Source organism: Hyperoodon ampullatus (assembly GCF_949752795.1).
Source record: "Hyperoodon ampullatus genome assembly, chromosome: 3".
Classification (NCBI taxonomy): domain Eukaryota; kingdom Metazoa; phylum Chordata; class Mammalia; order Artiodactyla; family Ziphiidae; genus Hyperoodon; species Hyperoodon ampullatus.
The window spans coordinates 71,802,088-71,822,023 of NC_136916.1; the positions used below are offsets into that span (position 1 = coordinate 71,802,088).

At 43.2% G+C, this 19,936-nt stretch overlaps 1 protein-coding gene across 2 annotated transcripts in view; it reads right to left on the reverse strand.

Annotated features, from left to right (window-relative positions):
- The window catches only part of GABRB3 (gamma-aminobutyric acid type A receptor subunit beta3), a gene marked incomplete at both ends in the record, with an annotated part of 235,096 nt that overhangs the window by 76,054 nt on the left and 139,106 nt on the right, over window positions 1-19,936 (reverse strand). For both annotated transcript variants that reach the window (XM_079700340.1, XM_079700341.1), the window contains one exon: window positions 2,856-3,076. In XM_079700340.1, coding sequence (XP_079556466.1) covers window positions 2,856-3,076 — 221 coding nt within the window. The remainder of the gene's footprint in view (window positions 1-2,855; window positions 3,077-19,936) is intronic.

Consider the following 19,936-nt stretch of genomic DNA (forward strand, 5'->3'; position numbering starts at 1 on the left):
ACAGAATGACATAGAATATGTATTTATATGAATTTAATTAAATTACCAGTATTTTGAAGCACTAATGTGCTTTTTGTCCAGAAATTCAAATTACTTCAAATTCAAATTAATCTCTATAGCTATGTGTGTTTTCTTTTAATCTGAAGGCAGAAATTTCTAGAATAGCCAATTTCAAAAGGAATTCAGATGGCACAGTGTAGCTGATAAGCACATGTGGAATATGGTCTGTTATTTAGATTTCCTTTCTGACAGCTTGTCCAGGTCCAGATGGAAGAATTGTTTAAAAAATATGAGGTTCTTGGGACTTCCCTGGTGGTCCAGTGGTAAAGAATCCGGCTTCCAATGCAGAGGACATGGGTACGATCCCTGGTCAGGGAACTAAGATCCCACACACTGTGGGGCAGTTAAGCCCGCATACTACAACTACTGAACCTGAGTGCCTCAACTCTAGAACCCGTATGCCACAAACTACAGAGCCCATGCGCTCTGGAGGCTGCACACCACAACTACAGAGCCCACATGCCCTGGAGCCCTCACGCCACAACTAGAGAGTGAAAACCCGCACACCACAACTAGACAGAAGCCGGTGCTGCAATGAAAGATCCTGCATGCCACAACTAAGACCCCATGCAGCCAAAAAAAAAAAAAAAATGAGGTTCTAAATAAAGATCTAAGGGGTATATTGAGACTACATTTGGATAAAAACAGCTACTGATTTAGAAATTCATTTACTGATTTAGAGGCTGAGATGTATAATGAATGTAAATTTCATTAGAGAGATTCTTTTTTAGATTATTGTACAAAGTTTATTATTAAAAGTATCCCAATGCTTATTATTACATTATTATTTAACTTTTATATTAAAATTTACAGTCAGAGTATTAGCTAAGTTATAAAGATACAGTTTTAATCTCTTGGTTTCTCTTATTCTTGCCTGTTTTATGGTGTGAAATCCAACACTTTCAAGTGGAGTTTGGAAATTTATTTCAGTTCTTTCATTCATATTGTATCATTTTGTCTGCTATGGTCCAAATGTTTAAGTCCTTCCCCAAATTCATATTTGAATATTTGAACCCAAATGTGGTGGTATTGGGAGGTGAGGGCTTAGCTCATGAGGGTGGAACCCCATGAATGGGATTAATTAGTGTTCTAGTAAAAGAGACACCCCAGAGCTCCCACCATGTGAAGACGCAGTGAGAAGGCACCTGCCATGAATGAGGGCGCAGACCCTCCCTGGACACTAAGACTGCCGGCACCTTGATCCTGGACTCCCGGCCTCCAGAGTGTGAGAAATAAGTGTCTGCTGTGGGTTTTTGCTACAGTGGCCCAAGCGGACTCAGATGCTATCCTAACAGAATGAAAGCTCTTTGTCTTAGACAAACTAACGTACTCTAACTCTGGTGAGAAAATAAAGAATGCAAAGATAAAAAGGGAAAGAACCCAAATAGCAAGTTTTGTTTAAAAAGCCAAGAAGGCCTAGTCTAGTTTTTACTGCTATTTGCTTCCTTTTGCTTTGCCCCCACTATGCACATGCACACACAAACACAAACTTACACACATTTCTATTCACTTTTTTTGGGGTGGGTAGGTAAATGAAGGACATGACTCCTCATTTTATGCTCACATGGTCTCTGGATAATCTTTTGAACAACTGATTTTTGTACTTCTCAGAACTCTAGAACTTTTCAACCACATCTCTCACTTCCAGGCAAAAATACAAAATGCTGAAAACATCCCGAGGAAACATCATCTAGATGTTTTTTAGAGTAACACCATGGCTTAGTTGACATGTGCCACTTATTTTCTCTTACAGTTAAAAAAGTCTGATTTTTGCTAAAATTCCAACTCTCATTCTATATGCTGCTGTTTTGAGGAAGTCACTTAACATTTTCCATTTAAGGCAATGTTAAATAATTCCCTTTACTCTCCCTGAAGCACTAAAAGTCACAGTGGTGTGTATTTAAGCTTACATTGTTATGATTACTCTTTAGAACTGTTGGAGTCTCAGTTAAAGATTCACAACATTTTGAGATAAACCTTTCCTCCAAGATATCCACCTGTACCCCACTCCAGACTGTGAGGCCCTCCTGGAAGGCCTCTGGGCACTTTCAGTCCAGGAGATCAAGAAAGACACAGACATACTTACTCTAAAACAAAACAAAAACCAGTGCTAAATCAACACAAGAGATAAAGATTGCTAAGGCTGCCGTTCAGTGAAAGTCAAAATCACTAACCACCAGCAGTGGTGGAGCATCATGGGAAGGCCTAGTGGTTTCCAGTGTAACCAGGGAAGCCCAGGGCCTCCTTAGGGTTCCAGACAGCAGTCTGGTTTCCCAATTCATGTGCCTTCATTATGAGACCTGGTGAGAGATGATTCTCACCAGGAAGCCTCACATTTACTCATTCCCATAAATATTGGTGGCACCACCTCATAAAGCTCCATGGAGACTATACTGTATGTCGGCAAAATTAGACATTTCTTTCAACTCTGCAAATGGCTTTGGGAAACTTCACTGAAAGCCTCTTAAGTACCAGGGTGATATTAATTACAGGCCTTTGTGGCTATGATATGGGAAATCCACCCCAAGAGAATCTGTGTTCTTAGATACGGCAGCCCAATTACATCAACTCAATCCGAGGAGGCTGTTTTTCACTTGTTTGATGTCTATTTATAGTAACAGTAATGCCCCAAATCTTAGATTTATACGATTTTTTTTCTGCAGAGCTCCAAGTGTTTCATGGGTGTTTCTTAACTTAATCTGAGGACATGGCCTCATTTACTGTAATCACCTCCAGTGAAAACTCAAGGCCAGTGCACCATGCAACCATGAGCCCAGCCCACAGGGCAGACAGACCTGAGCCCGTAGAGCACTGTCCCGTCGGGGTGGAGGCGGATCATGCGGTTCTTCACTGTCACTCCATGCACAAATGACTTTTTGTCATTTAAGAAATATGTGTCAGGCACCCAGAGCTGGTCAGCCACTCGATTGTCCAGCGTGAGGTTGAGAGGGATCCCAGAATAGGCGAGCCTTTTATCTCTCCAGTATTGTTGAAAATACATGGTCAAGGTGTAATCCTGGGGAAAAAAAAAAGAAAAGAAAAAAATGAGTTTGTGTTCAGCCGCAGGCCTGTTTCCTCCACAACTGGCCCAATTCAGGTTGGAATCCAGGAGAAATGGATGTTATTTTCAGATAGAGTTAGGAAGCAGTGGTTGCTTTCTTGTAAACACAAATACCAGTTTTAATAGGTGTACATCATGTCTATAAGTTCTCTGTTTTATTTAGGTAAGAAGCAGACTATACAAATTGGCATTTAAGAGATAACCTAGAAATAAAGCCCCCCAAAAAAGTCATCATAAAATCAGGGTGCTGGCAGAGAACCCGTGCACTGGCCTAGGTCCTCCTCCTCCCACCAGGCAAACCTAGGCCTGAGCCGCCCATGACAGGCCAGGCCTGGCTACGAATTCTCTGCAGTTAGACTCCTCCTCTCCTTCTGCCCTCCACACAGCTGTAAATAGAAAACCTCTGGAAGAGAAACACCAGTTGGAGACACCATGACCTGTGGGGGGGTCTCTACACCTCATGCATCACATTTTCCTTTCCTTCTAGGTTGCCATTCTACACTACACAGCCATTTCTACACTAACTGGGACATGTCCTCACCTCTAGAGGATGACATCTAGAGAAAATGGGACTAAAACCAGATGTGGGAAGAGGGAGCCAGGGGCAGTGCAGCCCCACAGGCTTGCCAACAAAATAAGAAGCAAAATAGGCAGATGACCCCGTGTTTTTGTTTTGCAGAGAAGTTAGTGCAGTAAGAAAGTGGGAAAAAAGACAAATCAGAGGCTGAGCATGGAAATTCTATTTTTAAATTTCTATTCTTTTTGGCAATCACTGTTCAAGTCTAGAACGATCAGGTCTAAAAATCTGGTCATAGTCACTGGACATCCTAAACCCTGTCGTGGAAGGATACAAGCTGAAAATCCAAAGGTGAGGTGGTAAACTCTCCAACTAGGGAAGGAGAAATCACTGTTGTTATAGGCAGGAGCGCCTAGGCTCATGCACTGGCAGAGCATGTCTGCAACACCCTTGCTTTGCAGGCAGTGAAGGCGGGATGACAAATCAGCTAAAGAATCCATCCCAGACAGGCAGACTCTTCTTGCTGCCTCACAGGGCGGTTCTCAGAGCTTGCTAACCCAGTAACACCCATCTGTTACTGACTGCAAGAGTGCTGGGGCACAGGAGCCTCCAAAATGACAAAGTACACTTGTGATCCTCTTCAGGTGCTGTCACAGACAAGGAAGTGACAAAACCAATATGTACTAAACAACTACGAACAAAAGACGTTTTAAGCTATAGGGCCCATAAAAAATCAGAGACAGAGGGAAGCAAAATATGCAAATGGCCTGGGGAGTCTATTGACATTTTATCTGCAACTTGAAGGAGAGGCAGCATTTCAGTGGATGAGAAGAAACGGGAATTTTTTCCTAGTCACCTACACGGCAGAGGTCTGTGCCTGGTATTAACTGTGTGAAACCCCCTACACACAAAAAAATCCCACCACCAATTAAAGATTCTCACAAAGCAGGTGGTATTGAAGATAGGCCTTCGTCAGCTAGACAAGAGGTAGGGGCATGAAAAGTCATACAAAGACTGTTGTTTTTACTGAATTGACAAGAAACCCCAAGGAGTGCAGTTTTGCTGGAACTTGGTGTGCAAGAGGAGGAAAGTAAAGAGTTGTGGGCAAGGCAGGACCCTGTGGCAGTGACCATAAAGTGGAAACACTCAAACACCAGCTCCAAAGCCAATGAACACTGAAGGTTTCCAAGTAGCAAGTGACAAAACCGTGTGTATTGAACATGTCATTTATTTTCTGATTTCTCATGCTTTAATCTCTGGGCCCTGGAGGGACTGCCTTCCCTCCCTCTAGTTCCTAGAGAGAGCAAACAACTCTGCCAAGCGCTGGATTGTACTTTTCATATGCAAACCAACCACCCCAGAGCTCATACCCGGAACTTCCTTCTTTATTAGGTTCTCACACTCCAGGCCAGTACCTCATTCCACGTTCAGGTACCAGGCAACTAAGGATAGCCTAGGTCCCAGGGCCTACTTTAATTATTCAAACTAGCCAATCCTAAGCCTGCTTACCCAGCCTGGCCATGCCCATTCTTTCCATGGAAGCTACAATAAAGGCTCACTCTCTGTGACCTGCCCTGGTGCTTCCCCAGGCATCCCCTCCACCATGGCATGGCATGCCCCCTTCTCTTGGGGTCTGTGGGTGACAAACTCTCTTTTCAATGATAGCTGTCTCCTGATCTGTTGGCCTTGCCATACCTGAATAGTAATAAGACTATGTTTGAAACACAAAGCTGTAGGTGAGGAAGATCAGTTTTGCAATGGTGAGTTCAATGGGTAAGACGGATGATGAGCAAAGGCCTCAATGAGTGGAAGAGCTTGTTGACAGGTGATGAGGGAGGATAGAGAAAAGAAGTGCTGGTTAGGAAGTCACAGATAGTAAGCTTGATGTAGACCCTTGGGATGCAAATGGCCTGTGAAGTTCGAAATCATGCCCCCTGCATTACCATTAACTTAAGTTAATGTAGGTGATGCATTTTAACTGAAACATGCAAAGTTTTCGTGGCATAACAAGACGGAGATAAATTAGCAGGAGCAGCTAAAGGATTTTCAATTTAAATATAACCCTCCAAATTGCATTCTTATTGAAATAGAAGAGTTTCATCTTTCTCTCCTGGTTTCTAAGCTCTCATCCTACGCCTGAGTTGTGAAGTCTAGCACTGCTCTCCCATCTCCCTTCCAGCTGGCATTCACATGGGCTGCCATGAGGGTGGAGGCACTGCCATGTGTCAGTTGGCCCTGGGAACCCAGCTGTCATTCACAGTCTGCAAGCTCAGGATCAGGGTCTAATTTTGGATTCTGCTGCTCTCTACAGCATCAGCAGCACCTCGCAGTTTTGGTCTTGGGTGTTTGCTGACTGATTTGAGTGGACGGCGGTAGGGGAGAGCTTAGGTAACAGAGGGAGAGAAAGTAGTAGGACTTAAACCCAAATCTGCTGCATGGGCTATGCCTTGGAAAGCAAGGGCATCATGAAATCAGTGGGACACTAGTCAGTATCCCACTTCGTTCTCCTGCAGAGAAAGAAGAGGCAGATGAAGGAAAGGTGACTCTACAGGAACAAGCCCCCTCTGCTCTCTTGTGCAGTTGGGGGGCAGCTAATGGGAGACTGTGCCACTGGGGGGCCATGGCGCTGACTCCTGGGATGGGTAGTGAGGAGCATCACACACAATACCAGCAGCAGCTAATGTGGGCTGGCAGCAAGTGCCAGGCCTCATGCTATATCATCTTATTTAAATACAAGGCAGAGATTACTGCTGTTCTCATTAACATCCCCAATCAATGAAGAAAGAAAAATTTAGAGAGCTCTAACAATTTGTCTCCCCACCCACCATCCCATTAAACACAAGTAACTGGGGGATGTGGGGTCTGAAGTTGAGGCCGCCTCCCTCTGGGAGCAGGTCTCAGCCTCACAGCTCTAGGGCGAGGTTTTATGCAGCCAAATAAACCAGACTGGTGGGCGAAGTCTGCAAAGATGCCCCTAGGTGTGGAGGATGCAGCCACGTACAGTAACGTATTTTTGAAGGGGAGTAATAAGAAATATGGCACCAACAAAGCCCCTCATCCTTGCAGACACTGAGCACAGCTACTCTGTAGACAGATGCCTTGTGAAGGTCTGTTTCCTCCAAGGAGTCCCAGACAAATTGCTGGTTTCCAGGTTTGGAGTGATGTGGCGGGGACCAAGGAACACAGCCATGAAGAGATGCAATCTGTATGGACTGGAGAGTCTGCCAGGGTTGGATTTGAGTCAGTCCTCAGAAAAAGAAGAGACCTTGAGACTGTAAAAGTTCCAGGAATCAACAGAGATCTAGATGGCAGTGGACTAGGGGTGGAAAGCAGGAATCCTGGACTCCTTAGGGAACATAAGGTAGAGGTGGGGAGGTAAGCTTTTGGTCTTTGACCTTAGCACTGAGGTGGACTCAGGTGCCGTCTGCATGGATACCTGCTGGTATGAAAAGCAGCAGAGAGATGAGACAGGGCTGAGAGGGGTGGAGCCTCTCAAATAACTGCCAGGCAGAGGCCCTGTGCTGCTGGAGCTCGTGCTGGGGCACTAGACACCAAGATGAGACAGACGGGGTGCTGCTCACAGAATCAGCCACCACACCACCCAGTGCTAGTGAGCCCCAGGATAGCAAAAGGGGAGGAAGAGGCAAAGAAGGGGGTGGCCCCATAGGGCCATCTTGAGCCTTCCTTGCCGTCTTCCTTGGGCGTCACCCCCAAACATGGTGCAGCTGAGGGAGACTCGAGAGGGAAAGAAAGGGGACATGGCAGAGACCCTGAAGTGGCATTTCTCAAAGAAAGGGCTTTCGGGGGCTCCAAGGGTCATAGGGATTAGAACCAGGCAGCACTGTTTTGGTGGCGATGGAGAGCATCTCCATCCCTGGGCCTTTGTTGAGCTTACTGTGTCCCTTTCTTCTTTTCTGCTCTGTGGCGTGACCCACCTGGGTACAGGGAGGAGTCTACAGGTCCACGGCATGGTGAAAGGGACACCAGGTTGAGAGGAACTCGTGCTTGTCCCCTCCTTCCCCACCTCCACCCTTTGCAGGGAGACTGCAGCTCCAGGAGAGACAGTGGGGAGGAGCAGGGAGTATGGAGGAGAGGCATGGGGGAAGTGGGAGTCTGGGAGGAGCGGGCAGGAGGGGGTAGTGGGCATTGGGAACAGTGGGTGCTGGGGACCAGCAGGCCCCTCTCTGGTGCCAGGGGCTTACTTAGATTTGCACATCGCACACACAAAGAAGAGACAGTGGTCTCCATGCACTGATTCTTGGCTGTGGCACACCCAGCCATATCAGCACATCTAGACAGAGCATGTTGGCAGAAGAAAGAGCAGGTACCGGCCCAGAGATCAGGGTTTACAGAAACAGCAGCTGCCAGTGGGGCTGCAGTAACAGGGCACTGTGTCCCAGAGAAGCAGAATCTCCTCTTTTGCAGGTGGGACCCCCATAACCTCCACTCTGCACACCACCCCCACATTCTTCAGACCTGCTGCAGAATCTAGCTCACAAAGCTCCTTTGGTTATAATCTGCTATCATTTGATTTTAGAAGACCGTGCTTTGGGTGAGGGTTGAGATTTATAGTACTTCAAGCATTTATAAAATACCCTCCTATAAATTAATTAATTGACATACTGGTTGTGTGTGCACGAATACTGACTCACACCCACTGTGTTAGCAGATGTGTCAACAGCCCTGGGCACCCTGAGAACACCCGGCTTCTGGTTTAGGTGCAGATCCAATCATGGAATGGGGCTGGCACCGGGTACGTGGGAGGCACTGAGTAAAAGTGTTGATTTCCTAGGAGATGCGATTCACTGGAGAGAGGGCAGGCAGTGAGAGGGAAAATGCAAGTGTATCTTCATCCAGAATTCTCCAGGCCACTGAGAACTGGGACTTTCTGGGGGTATAATGCATAAATGTGAGTTATTCAGTTAGAATTGGTTTGAACTAAGATAGCTCATCAAAATCATTAGGTAAGACAAAATGCCTGGAACACCTCTCTCCCTCTCTCTCTCTCTGTCTCTCTGTATTATAAAAGGCTTAGGATGAACTTGGAATCAGCATGAAGAAATATTCAGGAATTGTATTCAAAACAAAGAATCTTTCTTAAAAAGATCTCACAAACAAAAGCATCCAATTAAAGGGCCATTTATTCCTGGGGCTTCTCTTAGGGATGGTAAAGCTCTTTGATAACTAAATGAACTCAGGGCCCTCTCCACTCTCTCTCTGTTTACATGTGTGTATCAAATCAAACAGCATGAAACCCTGAGGTCCAGTTAGGCCTGTCCCAGAAGGCTTTACACTGCCTTCACAAAGGAACAGAAAATACTAGTAGGTGGGGTTCCATGAGCTTGTTAAGTCATTTGTTTAAAATTTGTGTCATATTTTCTCATTGAAAAAACATGACACAAGGGTTGCTAGGTTTTACGCCAGATTACAAAATTCCATTTCATGCAAAAGTCAGACGCCACAGTTTCTGGGTAAGACACCAGCCCAGCCCAGGGTCCCGTGGTTGGGAGCCAGTGGGCTGAGGTAGCGGAGGATGGTGCAGGGAGAGACGAGGAGCAGGCAGGAAGTCTGAGGGGGCTGGGAACAGGCATTCTTGAATATGAGGCATTCAGGGGCCAAGCATTTGTGCATAGGTGACTGTCCTTTTAAAATCTCCTGAGAATATATGAACAGCAGTGGTAACAACAAATAACAACAAAATAAAACCTTTAGGTGTATAACTCAAGCAGCTCAAATACATTTCAATAAGAGATAAACAATAACGTTTCGTCCTGCTTGTGGAAATTTGTTGGTATTTATCGCATTAAAATGACAAGAATACATATTCGAAAGTGGAAACACTGCTCATTATTCTGCAATTAGGTAATTGACTAGATTTCCTCAGCACAGGAAATGTAAAAATTTACTAACCCTGAGAAAGAAATGCAATCTCCAAGCCAAATTTAAATATTTAACTGCAGCTGTGAAAGCCACAGGCCACCTGCATTTGCTTCTGGTTCAGCAAGTTTATGAGACAAAAACTCACAGGTAAGTTGTTCTCAGGTCAGGGAGGACAGAAAATTACTTTGAGAAGCTTATATAAGCCCTGGATGGTGGAGGCTTCCTTTGCAGGCATTTCTGCAACTAAAATTAGGCTGAGGGAATCTTGGCACTTCTGTTAACAAGATTTATTTAGAAAATCCTAATCCATTCCTTTTAATGGCCTAAAAATAAGTATCCAACACTGCATCCATCTCCCCTCCCAGAACAGACTTCGCTGGTACCTAGGTTTCCATTTGTTGAATCCATGTGGTTGGAGCCCAGCAGAACCCTGCAGGCCACCCCCCTGCCACACCAAGAACAAAGGCCCCTCCGTGTCCCCTGCCTTTTGTTTGTAGAAAAACGTACATCTCCCAGGCCTCCCTGAGTCACAAAAGAGCAGGCTCAAGCAGTTAATGATCAGGACAATAGAGTCACAGAATCCTTCAGTTTCTGATGCACATTCCTGAGTCGTTGTACAGATACTATAACTGCCACCAGAGGGAACAAGCTAGCTGCGTGATGACCAGACTGTAGGCATGACATAAGCTGCTCCATCTTGAGCAGTACTAAATCTATGGCTAGCACAATTCCAAGAACTGGCCTTATGAGAATGAGATTAACATTATTGCTCATAATAATCTACATCTTTGTGGGCATCAAAATATTATAGCTTGTTCTGCCCATATATGTAAGCAGGCAACTAAAATTGTCAGTAAAGAGGTTGTACAGACCCGTGTCTCTACATCCTCCACTCTAAGAATACAGCACCCTATGTCAGCATGAAGAAGTTACAGAAGACAAAACTTCATCCCTAATCCCATAGAAATGGAATGATGTCTGACAAGTGTAAGCAGCTCTTTTGCTCCTTTCCTGTTTGCCCATTTCTGTTTTCCTCAGGCCTTAATTATAAAAATTAATTCACTAGGTAACATTTAACCTAACTCCTGATTTTGCTCTATTGAAGGTACACAATGCCTTGCCTAATCTGTTGATTACTTTCCTGGATTAAATGGAGCAAGAATGAAGAATTAAGTAGTTAAAGAATGACTGACTCTTTACGCCCAGCTTCCCCCTTAGCAAATTTGCAGGCAGACCATGTGGGCAAGACAGCTTCCACGGGAAAATCAGGAGAAGTCAGCAGCTCTGCACACAGTGGAAAAATGATGAAGAATCTGACCTCCTAACTTAATGATTAACTGTGATTGTTTCCCCTTTTTACCTTTAAAAATTGTCATGACTGAGCAGAATCTTTGGAGTTGGTCTCAGAACATGAGTCCATCTTCTCCCCAGATTGCTGGCTTTTCTGATTAAAGCAACTTTCCTTTCTACCAACACTTGCCTCTCAATTATTGGCTTTCGAGTGGCAAGCATCCGAACCTGAGTTTGGTAACATGGTGATCTATGAGAATAAAGCAGGACCACCTCCTTCTGATCCCCTCTCCTCCTCCCTCCCTCTGCCTCAAGCCTTCATTGAGTATCTACTACAGGCCAAGAACCTTGCTGGGTGCTATGCACCCAGAGATGAGGAGGATATCATTTGTACCTTTAAGTAGCTCACATTCTGGTGGGGTATTCATCAAATCAAATCAAGTAAAACTAAAGTGATTAAGAGAAGGCACTTTGCACTCAAACATGCCCAAATCTCAAGTCTACCTCCTGTTGGCTGGGCAAAGGTGGGTGAGCCTTTTCACTATAAGCCCATTTACCCATCTGGGAAGTCTGCCTGTCACACACTCTGAAGTGATTAGCATCACAGAGGGCACACATGAGGAGCCAAGAAGTGTACAACAATGCAAAAGAAGTGTATATTTAAGGAATATCTACTAAGTCTGTAGCTGGCAGGGGAGGAAGCTGGTGTGCAAATGCAGAAGAAGATTGCTGAGGCTTTCTGGTCTTCATATAGCTATTATACCTGCCAAAAGGCTCATAGTCTGTAATTTTTATTCATCCACTTAAATGCTAAATATATTTAGAAGATGAACTAGTCACCTCTGTATGAAATCTGGATGGGCTGCTGAAAATAGTTACAATTTCCCCAGTCCTCTATAGCAATCTGAAAACCTGGCATAGGACATAAATTATTTTGAAAATTTGCCTTTCTTTTCATGTATGAAAAGATACCATAGCTATTTCTCTGGAGTCCAGTAAGTTTGAAATGCAAAATGATTATACTGACCTACATTCAAAGGACAAAAATCTATGTAGTATCAGAAAAAATCGAGAATTCAACCTAAACCAATGAGAACCAGGAAAATTTAAGAGAGATGTCCTTGGCTAAATAAATCTCCAGCAGGGGCTAGTTTGCAGGAGGTGGTACAGTAGGACACTTTAGACCACCAGGTCAGCTTCTTGCCCTGTGCCTTACCTGGAAAAGTTACCTAATCGCTCTGAGCCTCAGCAACCTCATGTGGAAAAATGAAACTAAAAATGCTCATTTTACAAAAGTGCTCTAACAATTAATTGAGCTAACAAAGCTTAACACAGTGCTTGACTCATAATAGGCATTTGGAAAATTATACATTCTCTTCCCTCATTCTAGAGCAGCGCCAGTCATCCTCCCAAAAGCCCCCCAGCACCTGATGAAAAAGCATCCTCTTTATCAGGTGGGCCCCCAGCCCATTGCTCCATGCCAAGTACACGGCAAACTCTAAAAAAAAAAAAAAAAAACCAAACCTACTGTTCTCTATTATCCCAAGATGCCAGAAAGAAAGACTCAGCCTAATACTTTGATGTAGAATTCTCAGCACCCCCTGGAGCAGGCGTCACTCTTTGCTTCTAAAATCCCAAGTTCCATCTTCTACTCAGTGTCCAAATGCAAAAGATGCAAGATTGTTTCCTGAAATGTATCAGGTTACTAGATTTTCCATAAAACATTTTTTCTGCTGTGAAATATGTTGAAATTACAAATTTAAATTAAACACAAATTTGTAAAACAGCTACAGCACTAATAAAAATACCAAACCAGTCACCCTGCCAGGCCTGATCTGCTGTGGCTAATCTGACCTTCAGGTGCCCCAGGGCTTACCTCCCACCTACCCCTCTGTATACAAAGAACATTTCACTAAGTGCCCCTGCACAGCCCCCTTTAACTGTAAAACTGATTCTCCCAAACTGAGCATCAAGGAACCAGGAGCAAGAAGCATCTCCTATTCTTAACTCCAGCCTCCAGGTTTTTGTTCCTCCATCAGTGTCTCTGGCCTATTTCACTTTCCTGAGATGTCCATGTATGGATCCAGCGCCTTCTGAATCTTTCCATCCAGATGCCCCACATGTAAACCAAGTTCAATGTGTCTAATATTAACTCATTATCTTTCTACCCCAAATCTGTTCCCCATTCTCTGCTAGCATCTACCCATTTTCTGAACCAAACCAAAAACAGGCTATACACCAACCTCTTCTTTCTTTCACATCTGAAATCCAGCATTCATTCAGTCACTGGGTTCTGTTGACCCAATTTCCTAAATACCTTCCACATCTAGAACTGGATCATGAGTCAGCAGCAGCAATAGGAGGGTGGGCAGTGTTTCCACTAGTGTCCCGATGACAATGGATTAGAGATGAGCTCCTGGACTCCCAAACTGCACCTCAGAAGAACGCTTACCTATGGTATCTGGAGTAGGCTGAGTCCAACATCAGACCTCAGATATATTATGGGTTAAATAGAAGAATATACAAGATGATCAAATGTCACACACTCCATACGGGAACAGATGTTCGAACTCAGCACAAACATTGTATGAATGAGCTTTTGGAATGTATTATAAACTGGGGAGGAGTCATTTCATATTCTGCTTTATTTTAAATGAGTATTTATCTGAATAACATTCATTAAAGACACCAAACTGTTCAGGAAATTATATATTTTATATATATATATATATATATATATATATATACACACACACATATATATATACATACATATATTTACATATATATATATAGTCTGCAACATGTGTGTGTGTGCATAATCAGATACATAGCTTTATTGTCCAGCAACTATCTTTGATTAATAGGTTTCCACGGAGGATGCAATGACTCAAATATGTCATTTATGCAAAGGTGCTCCAAGAACTGGCTGTGAGAAACAGCCATATTGCTTGCGCAAGCTGCCTTCAATACCTTTATATTTGAAAGATACTCAAACTGGGAGAATATTACACCTGGAGATGTGAGTGATTTGTCCACGTCCTGGTTGTATGGCATTTCTCAAGCCTCTGTGCTCTTCCCTTGCTTGAGCACAGTGCCTACAGATGGCCATGAGGTTAAGAATTCTACATCCTAAAATAGTCATGGTCATCTCTTGGGTTACATGGCTTATAGAGTTCTCATTATTAGACTTGCTGAACTGAGTGTCACTCTGAATCCCTTCAAGGGAGCAATAAAGCAAAAAAAAGTGTTTCAACAGAAAGAAGGGTATCTATTTATCATAAAACAGAGGATGAATATTTCCATTTTAAACCAAGAACCCCTCCTATAAACTTAAACTGTGGGTATTCAAATGCACTTTGATTTTATACATGTACCTCTATATCAAGATTTAGCACTGGATTTCCCCTCCTCAAAGACAAGTCATGTGGACTAGTGATGCCACACATTTTAAAGTACTTTCAGTTTCTAAGAAGACATGCTATTTTTAGATAGCAAGTCCATTCATTTCTGAGATCATGTGTATTTCTGGTTTCTACCCAAAACTTGTTAGGTTATTGCTACTAGACAAATCACAATATTAACAACATCATACTTCATATAACTGAAAAATATTGGCTTGATAGTTTTTTCTAATTATTATTAATTTCAACAGAAATATTTGGAAGGGCATCTCTGCAAGGAATTACATGAAGCAACCCTATCCTTTGGGATATTATAATCATAGCCTGGGTAGCCGGAAAGAAACCATAATGCAGGGTTTCATACAATTAATCAAGTATAGTGCCCAAGGAGGGAGAAACCAAGTGCTACCCTTTAGATGGGAGATGAATGACACTTTGTTCATGCTTTTTTTAAACATTTTTTTTAAATTGAGGTATAGTTGATTTATAATATTATATGTTTCAAGTGTATAACATACAACATAGTGATTCACAATTTTTAAAGGTTATATTCCATTTGTAGTTACTTTAAAATATTGGCTATATTCCCTGTGTTGTACAATATATTCTTCTTGCTTATTTTATACATAATAGTGTGTACCTCTTACTCCCCTACCCTTATCTTGCCCCTTCCCACTTCCCTCTCCCAATGGGTAAACACTAGTTTATTCTCTATATCTGTGAGTCTGCTGCTTTTTTATATATTGACTAATTTGTTGTATTTTTTAGATCTCACATGTAAGTGATATCATACAGTATTTGCTTTTCTCTATCTGATTTATTTCACTAAGCATAATACCTTTCAAGTCCATCCATGTCACTACAAATGGCAAAATTTCATTCTTGTTTATGGCTGAGTAGTATTCCATTGTGTGTGTGTGTGCGTGTGTGTGTGTGAGCATCACATATCCTTTATGCATTTGTGTTCCTGCTTTTTGCACTGGGCCCCACAAATCATGTAGCCGGCCCTAGTTGTGAGCAGTCAACTGTCCTTTGTCTTTGACTCATGAGATTCGTGTCTTCTTCCAGCATCCATGAAAACTGTGGGCCAAAATCCCAGACCCATCACTGCTCTTGACACACACTCTCCTGCTTTTCTTCCTGCTTTTCTTTCTTCTCCTTCCTGGCCTATCTTCTTTGCGACTCCTTCCAATTCTTCCTTTTCTTCCTAATGCTAGAGAGCCCAGGACTGCTCTCTCTGTGCCACCATCTACCCACTCAGTTGACCACACCCTGGTCCCTTCTCTTCTCTCTGCACTCACTTCCTTAGTGATCTCTTCTAGCTGCATGGATTTACATTCTACCTATATGCTTAGAATTCCCAAATTTATTCTCCAGCCCAATTTTTAAATCAAACTCTAGAATCAAGTCAACACATCCAGCTTTAACTGCTAATGTTACCCTCAAAACGGATCCACTTATAGTCTTTCCCATTCACTTGGTGCTATTCTGTCCTTACAGTTACTCGAGTCAAAATCTCCAGTCATTTTCACTCATCTATTCTCTCACATTCTATATCAATCTGTATGAAATTCTGTTGACTCCCCACGAAAAGCAGACTGTGGTCCGGCCACTCCTCATCACTGCTGTGGTTGCCCCCCTGGTCATACACCCTTCCTTGGTAGCCTACAGACCAGTTCCCTGCACCTGTGCTCTCCAATGCTCCAATTCTCAACAGGTGACTTTTTAACAATTTAAGTCAGATCATTTGCTCCTGTGTTCAAAACCATACAATGGATCCTTATTTTATGGAAGTAAAGCCCAAGTAGTTGTGCTCTGGCCCACTTACCATCTCTCTGACCTCATCTCCTTTGCTAACTTCACCTCAGCAACAATACCCTCTTGGCTGTTCCTCAAACAACCCAGGCGCTATCCCACCATAGGCCCTTTCATTAGCTGTTCCTTCTGCCTGGGACTCTCTCTCCCCAGATAACCTTCTGGCTGACTTCCTCACCTTAGTCAAGTCTTTACTCAAATTCACATTTTTAATGAGCCTTCTCTGACAATGGCAACCTTCATCCCTTGCACCCTCCCTTCCTGTCAACCCTGATTATATTCTATTTGATATATTTATTTATTATGCTTACTTCCTTTCTCCCATGCTAGAATGTAGGCTGCATGAGAACAGGAATGTTTGTCTATTTTGTTCAACGATCTATTACCAGCACAGGGCTAGGACAGTGCCCAGCACATAAGATAAATTTCATAAACATTTGCTGAATAATAAGCAGAAGTTCTATGTAAACTGGGTTGCCAGTGTGTCCCTTTATAAAAGATCTGCATGTGCTTTCATCCAGTGTTCCAGATTGGTTGATAACTTTGGATCACTTTCAGTGAAAATTTCTCCGCAGTTTTAAGTCAAACCCCAAATTGATATTAGTACAGGTATACGATACAAATTCTCAGGGCAGATATTTTCCATGCTACCTAAGGCCCAGGTGAGACAGACATTTTCTTATCACCCTTTGATGGTTGGGGAATTTTTTTCTAGACCACCCTTCCAATGGGTGTGTAGCCCCTGAGTGTGCTGCTCTATAAAGACTCAATTTTAACTCTCTGCTTTGTGGAACTCTTTAGTCTCTCTGTTTCTGCCTGACCACTAAGCTCAAGCCACTTGGTTACATGGAGCAAATGACCCCAGGTCTTCAAGTGCAGCTTACAACACTTTCATCCTCAGCTCTCTCTCCAAATTGAATCTCTGTCCTTTTCTGTGGCTCCTGGGGCTTTCTTTTATTTTTCTGTGAATTAAGTGACACATTTAAATGATGTTTATTATGATTTGTTCACCCTCTCTAATGGTTTTATACTGAGAGTTCTTTAGAATTTATCCCTTCATCATTCACCTGGGACTTGTTTCCATCTCCAGCCCGGTCCCAGCAAGGTTGCCCAACGACCTCCAGAGGGCACTCTTTTGCCCTCATCTGACTCTATCTAAGCAGCTTGCAGCAGGGCTGAAGCCCATTCTTGGGACACTGCTCAGCCTCTGAGACACTCTCCTGGTCTTTCTACTGCACTGGCTGTAGGCTCAGGGCTCCAGTGCCAGCCCCCCTCATCCAGGTCTCAAGGCTCGCCTGCCTAGGCTCATCCCTGCCCTGCCCCCTTCCTCCTCTCTTCCAGGGTGAGATCATTCATTCCTAAGATGTTTAACTCTTCATTTTTACCTGCAGGCCGGGTATTCCTCTGAGCACTGACTTTCTCCTCAGCCACCTGAGCTCGTGACTGCTCCATCTGGTTGTACCTTGTCATCTTTATTCTTTATCTTTCCTTTGCCCCATCCAATTCCAGGGCCCACCCCAGTTACACTGAATCAGAATTGCAGGAGGTAAGACCCAGTGCTGGTAATTTTAAAAAGCTCCTTGTGCAATTCTTATTTTTTGCATGTTCATATTCTGATCATTATTTTGACTTAAAATTATACTGAACCTTTTAATTTCATTAAAATCAGGAAACTCTACTTCTATATTTAGAAAGCAGGCACATGTGTACTGAAAGGCAGCATGTGGACAGCTCTAGCCATGCACTGCCGTGGAGAGCAGAGTCTGTGCTGGGCCAACTGCAAGAACACAATCTTCCCACGTGCTTTCAGATTCAGGAGGATGCTAGGACAGTCTCACTGCAAACCACTTCAAGAAGCTCTGAACAAAACCCAGCAACTCCATGGCAACAGCTGACATGACAACGGGGAGACGTGGGTCAGGGCCCTAGAACCACAGGTCTCTGACAGGGCTGCAGCGTGGGTGTCTGAGGGCTGCCTCAGAGCATGTATGTTCTGCCTTGTTCCAGGCCCTGATGCCATAAGTAACTACAGCCATCAACCCAACATGTGCCATTACCTTCAAACACCACACTGGCGGGCTGTTCAGTAAATTAATAATAGAAATGAATATTCCCGAAAACTTATTTAGTACATGTTAAATTTGCTTGCTATTTATATCATTTAATGAAAGATCTTTTTATGTCATATAGTGTATTCACACAGTGATGCATTCATATAGTGTATTTATATAGAAATTTAATACTCTCATGGTATTCAGACATTCTCATATATTGAGTTTTTTAAGCTGTTGTGTGATGATTATGCTTATTTTAATTCTTTAATATCTGCTCCTGGTAAATGTAAACAGATGTTTCTAATTATTCCCTTTCAATGCTCGTGCACACAACCCAGGCATGCAGGTGGAAGATTTAGAATTGATGAAGAGAAATAAAGAGTAAATAAATAAGAACTCTTTAAGTATTCCTAAGGAAGAACATTGTTTGAAGAAAGCAAGTGCTCTCCCTCCACTGGCAGTGTGATCTTGTTAAACATAATATCTGACACTATTCATATTCAAATGAGTCCAAAGGAGTCATGACACAGAGCTGTGTACCAGCCAACCTGACTCTAGCCATTGAAAGCACATTTTTTTGTAGCAGCCAGATGGAGATTTAAAGTAGCAAAAGGTCTCTTCACCAAGGTGCTGGTTAGAACATCAACTGTCAAGTTAATTGTACATTTTCCTGATTCTGTGAGTAATGTTGGATATTAAAATACAGGTTTTCCATATATGACTTGCTCATGTTGGATAGCAGCTAGACTATTTTTAGTGCGAGACAATAATTCTAAGTGTCCTTTGTTTCTCGTTCCTCTGCAGGCTTTCTTAGAAATCTCACAACTAGGATTCAGCCACTATGTTACACAGCTTGTAGAGACATTTTTCCTTCCCAGGAGTTTGGAACTGTGAGTGCACAATTCAGTTATAACGTAACCAAAGATGTCGATCAATTAGTTGCTGTGTTAATCAGAATTTGAGTTTACAATTTATAACTGGCAATATAAATAACAGCTGGTAATTTAATCAGTTATGATCCACTTGCTTTACATTCACCTTTAAAGCTGTGAAATTGTTGTCACTTAAAATGTACAGGGTATGATGTCACAAAAACTACTCTCCTTTTGGTTTTCTTCTGCTATGTTCTAATTCAAAATTCAACCACACAACCCAGAGAGGCCATCCGCACCAAGTTAACCAGAACAGTACTGTGACCTAAAAGATCCTTAGACTTACTTCTCAGCCCATTATCAAATTTACCTTTACGAATGACTACTGTGATTATCTGAGTGCCTCCCAGTGAGGACAAGAGCCAGAGAACTAACGTCTGAACTTGGTCTCTGCACAGGATGACTTCCCAGAACTTCAGGGAGTGTCAGGAGGTTCTGTGGAGCATCTTGACAGAGCCATCCAGCGACCTCACTTTTCAGGGGTTCCTTCCCTCTGGGTCTGGCCAGATGAGGGTAAGAGAGTAAAGAAGGAGGAAAGGAAATGGGCATAGCTGAGGTTCAAAGATTACGCCAAAGGACAAGGGCACTGGGGTACAGGGCCAGAATGTTCTGTGGAATACAAACTGGTGGTCGGAATTAAGGTTTCCAGAATTATATTTTTGCCCCTCAAATGCCCATGACCAAAGCCACTGGATCTGTGAAGGAGCTCACCTCCCCTTCTGGTCAGTTTCATTAGCACAGGCTGGGAGCCACACCTGAAGGGCCCAAGGGTGGGTGACGATTTCTTCATCCTACTAGTCCACCAGTTCATGGCAGGGTCGGTGCCAGGTGAACTTAGCCTCCCTGGCTGACAGAGGACAGCTGAGAGCAAGACGCACATACAAAAGGAACGAGAAACATAAAGGACACTTTGGATCACTATC